Source organism: Belonocnema kinseyi, chromosome 5, assembly GCF_010883055.1.
Source record: "Belonocnema kinseyi isolate 2016_QV_RU_SX_M_011 chromosome 5, B_treatae_v1, whole genome shotgun sequence".
NCBI lineage: Eukaryota > Metazoa > Arthropoda > Insecta > Hymenoptera > Cynipidae > Belonocnema > Belonocnema kinseyi.
In genome coordinates this window covers 10137817-10146762 of record NC_046661.1, presented here as the reverse complement: position 1 = coordinate 10146762, position 8946 = coordinate 10137817, and the positions used below count along the sequence as shown (strand labels likewise).

The window sequence follows — 8946 nt, the reverse complement described above, 5'->3', positions numbered from 1 at the left end:
TGTGGCTGAAATTTTACCGTGATTTTGCTGCGAGCGGGTGCAATTGTCCAGATTAGCACCCGCTCCCAGCGAAATCGCGGTAAAATTTCAGCCACAACCACGTCTCAGGACCGTGAGATAGGTGGTTCCAGTCTGTAAAGGAATCAATACTATCTAATTGACTCTCGGGATTGCGGCTATCAAAAAATTGTCTGGGTTTCTCCTGATAAAAGGCTCGTCGCTTATATAGATTTTTGACCATTACTTACGGTACTGCCTGTGCTCCTTATTTGGCTAACGAAGTGGTTAAGCAATTGGTTTATGATAAAGGAAATAGATTTTATTTAACTCAAACTATGTTATAAAGTAATATTTACGTCGATGATGTTTTGTTTCGCGCAGATAGTCAGATTGAGGCTAAACAGGCGTGAGCTCAAGTTACACTGTTATTAGAAGCTGGCGGTTTCCATTTGCGTAAATGGACCGCAAATGAACCCGAACTGTTGGAAGATTGTCCCTCGGGAGAACACGAACGTGCTAATGAATTTCCGTTAGTGGAGGATGCTCAGCTGAAGGTTCTTGGTTTATTTTGGGATCCTGAGTCCGATTCATTCCTTTTTAAAGTGACTTCTTGTTTAGTCGAAAATCCAACAAAACGGATTGTTCTTTCATTAAGAGCAAAGTTGTATGATCCTATGGGTTGGATAAATCCAGTCATAATAGTGGCAAAAATTTTAATGCAGAAACTTCGACTGCGTAAACTCGACTGGGACGACAGACTGCCTGATGATTTTGAAATTTAATGGTTAAATTATCATGGTTCTCTGCAAACGTTAAAAGCACTTAAAGTCCCGAGATGGATACGACAATTGCAGGCAAACTCTGAATTTAAGCTTCATGGCTTTTCTGACGCTTCGTCAAAAGCTTATTCAGTTTCCGTTTACATTAGAATTCTTAGTGAAGATTTAAAGGAAGCTCATGTTTGCCTACCACTGGCTAAATCTAAAGTTGCTCCTGTTAAATATGTATCAATTCCTCGTTTGGAGTTGTGTGGAGCTGCCTTTCTAACCAAGACACTTAAGTTTGTCATGGAAACTATGTCATTGGACAAAATGCCTGTTTACTGTCACACTGATTCCGTAACAGTTTTGGCTTGGCTTGGAAAACATCCTTCCAATTGGCCTGTGTTTGTCGCCAATTGAGTTTCCTTTATTCATGAGCTAGTACCTCGCGCGAAATGCGATACATTTCTACTAAAGGTAATCCGGCCGATTGCGCTACTCGGAAACTCAGGCCCGAAAAATTAATAAGGCATTCTTCATGGTGACAAGGCCCACCTTGGTTAACTTTGCATTCCTCAAAATGGCCTGTATATCGCCTGTGATGAAAAGTTCATTTAAGTTGATGCTCAATTTCTCCTCTTGGCCAAGATTACTTCGCTTAGCGGCCTATTGCAAAAGGTTTATTGATGCCTTTGTGTTCAAGCACTCAAAACTTAATAAGCCTAAACCCAAATTTGCAACCATTTTTCTTAATGCGATTGAGATCCAATAAGCTGTTATATTTTGAATTAAATTTGTTCAGGCAAATTCCTTTTCTAACGAGATAAAAGCCTTGAACGAAGAAGTATGATTGTATTAAAAAAATTCGCTTTTAAAAAGTTTGAATCCATTTTCGGATTCCATCAATCTCTTAAGGTTAGGTGGACGACTACGCCATGCTCCTATCAGTTTTGATGAGAAGCATCCTATCATTTTGCCGCGTCACCACATAAGTGAGCTTATCGCCACGCATGCTCACCTTCGATCTTTACACGGTGGTCAGCAATTAACTTTACATACGCTCAGAGAGCGTTACTGGATTTTAGGAACTCGCTCTTTGGTTAAAGGACTGATCAAATGTTTCCTGGAATGCACATGCGAGAGAGCCGGTCTGTCTCAACAACTTATGGCGGACTTAGCTGAATTTAGAGTAACCCCACATCGTCCATTCACACATTTTGGTGTGGACTATGCAGGCCCATTTAATGTTCACTTTGCTTCCGGTCGTGGCAGAAAGAGTTACAAAACTTACGTTGCGGTTTTCTTCTGTTGTTGTACGCGAGCTGTCCATTTATAAAACGTTTCTAATTATTCATCTGCCGCTTTCCTTGCCGCCATTCAGCGATGTTCTTTAAGGCGAGGAAGATCTGTACACTTGTACAGTGATAATGGTACGACATTTCACGGTGCTGACCAGGAATTAAAAAATTGCGTTTTGAATCTTAGGCTGGATAATAATTTGCATAATGGGTTCGCAATTCAAGGTACTTCTTGGCATTTCATACCTCCCTCCGCTCCTCATTTGGGAGGTTGATGGGAGACTGGAGTTAGTAGTTTTAAACACCATCTGAAAAGAATTGTAGGTGCACATACTCTTAAATACGAAGAGTTTTATACCCTTCTTACTCGTATAGAAGCTTGCCTCAATTCCCGTCCTAGTGCCCCTCTTCATCCTGAATATCTTTATCCTGAAGACTTTTCCTATCTTACACCTGCACATTTTCTGATTGGAGCCCCTTCGACCAGCATTTCAGAACCCTCATTGGAATGTACTCCGGAAAATCGTTTAAATCGATGGCAGTTAGTACAAAAATTTCAGAGATTTACTGGGGAAGATGGGCTGTTGATTATTTACAGTCTTTACAGAAACACTACAAATGGTTCAACAAAGAGCTAAATCTTGTGATCGGTGATATCGTTCTTGTAAAACATGATTCGTTACCGCCGTCTAGATGGTTGTTAGGTTGTATAATTAAATTATACAAGGAAAAGGACGATATAGTACGTTCTGTTCGCGTAAAAACTTCCATTTCGGAATACGAACGTCCAATTACTCAAATTTGTCTGTTGTCAGTCAGAGCGAAAGAAATGAGTGAAATCTAAACAACTATTATTAGTTAGATTTAAAAGAAATTATTCTGTAAACTAAGTGGATTGTGGCGGGCGGCTAAGACTATTAAATTTTTGTTACACATCACGAGGCAGGCGGTATGTTTGAAGTTGTAATGTTTCGTCTTTATGAGATTTTCTGCGATTAAAAATGATTCAATTTATCGACATCGCCTATTTTAAAGCTATTTTCAGTTTCCTTATTATTTAAAGGAATTTTGGACTTCACGTGATTTATCAGTTTGAGTGTGTGATGATAGCCTTGTCGCTTGAGAAAACCAGTGTGCGAGCTACAGTGAATCACGACAGATCGTCCGATTTTTTCGGATTAGTAAAGTGGTTAACTCAATAAAGACATTAAATCTTACAGCTTACAAAAATCTGTATATAAACGAGTGAGCGATCCGTGTGGTTCTCAAAAATGGTCTTAGTCTGCCAAGTATTTTATACATAAAAATAAAACTTGTACTATTCATTATTTCTAACGATTATTTTCTGTCTATTCCTGATCTGGCAAAATTAATTATTTATCAAAATAAACATTAAACAGGTAGCATGGTGTCAGGGGTAAGAAAGGAACTGGTGTTAGAGAAAGAAAAGTGAGAGCATATAGAAGAAAAGGATGGAACAATGGTTAGAAGAATAAAATTAGGAAAAGTTATTGTGGATGTAGTATGCGTGTACGGAAAAAGTGGAGAAGAGGGGGGATGGAGAACAATAAGGAAATGGACAGAGAAGAAAGAGGAGAGGCTGGTCCTAATAGGAGGGCATTTGAATGCATGGAGCGGGGAACAAGGGGAGAAGTATGGGACAGAGAAAAGGAGGTGTTTATAAGAAAATCGAAACAAAAGGAAATGGTTACGGAGGGTAGGAGGCTACTGGACATACTGGGAGAGGCGGGATGTTTCATTTTTAACGGCAATACAAAAGGCGATAAAGAAGGTGAATATACGTATGCTAGTATAGGGGACACCGTAATAAATTAAATTCTGACAGAAGAAAGAATAAGGGGGCTGATCGTTAGAATGGAAGTGGGCAGCGCGATAGGCTCAGAACACTTTCCTGTAATCGCGACAATGAGATATTGTGGCTAAAGGGCAGTAGGGGGAAGAGGAAAGAAAAGAAAAGAGAGAAAATAAAGTAGAAATGGGAATTTGGGAGGAGGAAAAGTAGGGGGTCGGGAAGAGGAAGGAGTTGACACACTACTAGAAAAAATTAACCAAGAAAAAAAGAAGAGAGGTTTAAGAGAGGCTGGTGGGACGATAAATGCAGGCACGAAAAAATGATAAAGGACAAAGGACAGAAAGATAATAAAAGGTATATGGAAGATGTAGAAAAGGGAGGGAATAGGAAGTGATAAATAGGGAAATAGGAGGAAGGAAGGGTATAAATGAAGAAGTAGGAATGAAAGAGTGGATAAAGCACTTCAAGGGGTTGCCAGGAGGAGTGGGGTATAAAGTAGAGGGAGAAGGAAGAAAAGTCGTCGATGGTGACGAGGAAATTGAAAACGAGATTAGTAGGGATAAGCTGAATGAGGCGATTGCAAGGTTGAAAAGGAACAAGTCAACAGGGGAAGCACTGAAATATGGAGGATTAGGGGTGAGGGAAGAGATGTGGAGGATTTGCAACAAGGTGTGGAAAGGAGAAGGGTGGCTGGAGGAGTGGGAGACAGGGCTAGTAGTACCTTGGTGAAGATAGGAGAAGGCAAAAAGGTGGGTGAATATAGATGTATCACACTCATGTCCATGGGATATACAATTTATGCGCAAGTGATTAGAAGAAGGTTGGAAAGACAGGTGGAAGAGACGGGAAGTATACCACACAACCAAACAGGTTTTAGAAAAGGGATGGAAACTATAGATAACGTCTACGTGCTCAAATGTCTAGTGAATAGGAACCTAGGGCGGAAGAAACGGAAGCTAGTCGCATTGTTTGAGACTTTAAAGCAGCATTCGAATCAGTTAACAGGAGAATCTTATGGACAGCTATGAAAGAGAGAGGAGTAGATGAAGGTTTAATAGAGACGATAAAGGAAATATTTATGGATACTAATATAAGGGTGAAGATAGGAGATAAGAAAGTTGAGAAATTCTGGACAGGAAGGGGGCTCAGGAAAGGGTGTCCTTTAAGTCCACTTCTAGTTAGTATTCTTCTCGCAGATTTAGAGGAGAAGTTGAAGATAAAAGGGAAAGAAGTGACAACATTATGTACAGGCATACTGTATTCACTAGCATATGCAGATATAGTGCTGTTAGCGAACGATGAAAGAGGTATGAATTTATTGATAAGAGTGTTCGAAGAATATGTGAGAGAAAAGGGTTTAACAATAAATATGAACAAGACCAAGATCATGTGTTTCAAAAATGAAAGGGGTAGATTATAGTACGAGTGGAAGATAAATGGCATGGTGGTAGAGTTGGTCGATGAGTTTTGTCACTTAGGATTTTGGTTCGAACCGAGGGGAGGAAGCGAGTTGGAGGTGAGAAAGAGATTGGAATGCGCGAGTAAAGTGTAAAAAATTTATAAATTCAAATTTAATTTTTTTTAATGTGCAGGATTTTCTAAAAGTTATAGACAAAATTTAATTCATTTTGAAATAAATTCAAAAGTTCTGACAAAAAATTCAAAAATTATTTCGAATTTGGAAAAATTTAAAACCACATATAGATTTTTCAAGATTTTGAAATAAAATTATAAACCTTTTGAAGGATGCCTACTCTATTTAAAATTAAAATAATTGAACTTCTAATTTAAGAACTGTTAAGCTAAAAAAATTATTTTTCAATTTTTAATGTGTCTTCCTTAAAATTACTTTATATAATAATATAATTTTGAAAAATTTTAAAGTTCATTGCTTGAATCTTTAATTGGACTATTCAAAATGCTAACGTGGATTTATATTTTTAGAACCTAATCTGAATCTTTGAAGTCTATAATTTATAATAGTTCTAAATTTTGCAGTTTATTTATATTTCACTTTAAACTGTTTAATTTAAAAGTTTTAGTACCTTCCATTTGGTAGGTGTAAATTTTTTAGCATTTGAACACACAATTTTTGAATTGAAAACTTTTAAACTTCAATTTTAAAAGTTAGGAATTCAAAGGTTCCACTTTGAATGCTTTAATTTGTGTTTTATTGCTTATTACTTTATACGGAAAAATATTTAGAATATTGTTTGATTTTTTAAATTTCATTGGCCGTGAATAATGTTTGCGAACCGGGAAATAACCGGAAATTTTTTTCTTCGATTAAAACGGCCACCCTGAATGTGCAATTGATAAGTATAAGAAATGCAATTATATTTTAGTAACATTTTGGATGAAACAGAACCGAAATTACTCGTCAACGAGTAGTACTCAGTGAAACCGACATAAAAAGTTTATGTTTAAGAACGAAAGATGAGTCTAATTCAGCAGAATGGATATTTACCTCATCACTGATAAAAAGAGATATTTCTGGTTTCATTCGTGTAAAAAACTACGAATTGTTTTATCTTATCACTGTTTGTATTATTTCCAAACGTAGATAACACAGTACAAAAGCACAATTGTAATTATCGTGATAACTTTGAATTAGATTCAAAATCACAGCTGATTGCATGTAAACATTAAACACTAATCTAACGAGAATTAGCGCATGCCGCTGACAAGGGAGCTGCGGTGATTCCACTTCCCCAACGAATACGAGCATGCAGGTATTCGATGAATGTAGAAGAGAATTTTTGCAGAGTATGTAGGTATGAGAAGGAAACATGGTTGAATGTGTTAGAGAGGCTTACAGGGCACGAAGAGGGAGGGGAGAGTACAGAAGAGAAAATTAGAAAGTAGAAAAAGCCAAAAAATGACTCTGAAAGAAGGAGAGTTACGAAGTAGTGTTGCGAACTAGAGTCAAAATTTGAAATTGATAGTGATAATAACAATTTAGGACTGTATGAAACGAAAAGTTCGTAAGATAGTATAAGGCTTGTTTGTAAGAATACTTGTAATAGTTATGTAAAGACTATTAAACCCGTAAAAGGGAGAGAGTATGAACAAATAAAGAAGAAGAGCCAATAGAACCTTCTGCTTAGGTGTAAATTAAAGCTCGAACCTTTAACTACAACTTTTAATAATGACTTAGTACGATTCATGAATGTAGAACTGTTGAGAACTGCTTTTCTAGTACTATAATCTTCATCCGATTTTGAAATTTTCAAAGTAGAAATCTTCTGTGAAAATTTATTAAAAATTTTCGAAGTGTCTTGGACATTTCATAAGATTTCGAGTAAAAAAAATTCAACATCGGATAATAATTATAACCTCTGGACTGATTTTTCCACATGTACTACAACTCAGCCGACGCACTCAGCGTAGGGTACGACTTTGGCTTAAGTAGAATATTCTATTCCCTCTCGTTCAATTCTTACAGACATTTATATGTGGTAAAACCCACGTGTTTTACTCTGTAATCCCGTTTTTCTCAACAACTTGACGTAATGGCGAATTTTTATTGCAGAATTCGTAATCAGCATTCAAAAACTTACCAAAATTGACTAGAAACATTTTAGAGAGAGAAAGAAAGGTTGCTTTTGTAGCACAGCGTAGCAAATTTTTGAGATTTGATTACATAGAACGTTTAGGTTGTGAGATATTGTATTTTAAAATTATTTTAGGTGAAGGTCTGGAGGATGAGGAAGACGATGATTATGAGGAAGACGATGAAGGTGATGACGAGGATGATGTCGAAGACGAAGACGAAGATGAGGAGGAAGGAAACGAAAGTGCCCCAACAGGCGGCCGGACACAAGGAGCGGATCCAGTCGAGTGTAAACAACAATAGATTTGTACTTAAAAAGAAAGAAAAACTCGCTAAAAGATAAATCGCCTTGTGAAAATGCCACAAACGACGACACATCGACAAAATGGACATTTCCATCCAGCTAATGATTCTTGCACTTGAGTTCGCGAGCCACAATAACTGACAAGGACGAGACCGAATTCGAATCTTTTTCCTAAGCATATCACTTATCCAATTTCAGATAAAGCCTAGCGGCGAATGTTGAGGGTGAGAAAAGTAGATTCGAATTCCCTCGTCATATGTTTTGTCGATAGTGTCATTGGCATCAATCTACTTCACTCAGTACGAAAATTGTCTCTTTTAATTGCATGATTTTATACGATTGTTACGTTTTTATACTACTGCGGATCAAGTCACTTGAATTCCCTTTGAAAGTCGATGTTATCATATGAAAATTTTGGGTACTGTTATAAAGCGTTTTAATACAAAGTCTCTGAAACATCAGTCTTGTCAATTATCTGCGATTTTAGCGTTTTGATCATCTTTATTTTTCCTTACTTTTAACAATAATTTCGTGCTTTCTTATAACACTTAGCTTTTTTCAAGTTGATTTTAGCAAATCGTCTCTGAAAATCGAGAAATTTTTACGATGTGAATTTAATTTTTTACCTGAAAATTGTGTAGAATTTTATTTTTTCTTGCTCAACTTGTGTCGCGTCTTTTTTTTTATTTTCCAATAAAAAGATAAGTGGTGTTAGTTAATGATTATTATTTTCATCTTATACATAAACAGCGTAAAGGAACCAATTGCCGAGGATCGACATATACCATATTTTTTATGATTGATAGTAAATTATAATTAAAACTAAATTTAAAATAGATTATAATAATGCAGGTAATATAATCTACACCCTATAATAAGTCCCTTATGAAATTGACTGAAAGTCGCCATTTGCCTAATATTATTGTAGGTTGGTTGAACCAGAAATTTTAAAGCACAAATGTGGTTACTTTTTGATGTATTCTACGTATTTTTATATTTGGTTCAAATAATCATAGTACAGTGAACCCTGGATTTAGGGTCAGTTTTGTGGCTGACAGTGGCGGAACCATCCGGATTTATGTTGACTCCGAACGTAAACAGTCCGGGGCGTGACTGTTTCCAATGGATTTCACTGCGAGGTAAAAATATTCTGAAAATTGTTTTCATAATACGGAGACATAGTAAACTAAATATTAACGGAAATGAGGATGAAAGCT

At 36.7% G+C, this 8946-nt stretch overlaps 1 protein-coding gene across 1 annotated transcript in view; it reads left to right on the top strand.

The window, feature by feature from the left end:
- LOC117172537 (nucleosome assembly protein 1-like 1-B) overlaps window positions 1-8190 on the top strand; it is an 83455-nt gene extending 75265 nt beyond the window's left edge. The window contains exon 5 of the mRNA XM_033360574.1: window positions 7562-8190. Coding sequence (XP_033216465.1) covers window positions 7562-7728 — 167 coding nt within the window. The 3' untranslated portion in view covers window positions 7729-8190. The remainder of the gene's footprint in view (window positions 1-7561) is intronic.
- Window positions 8191-8946: the final 756 nt, after the last annotated feature.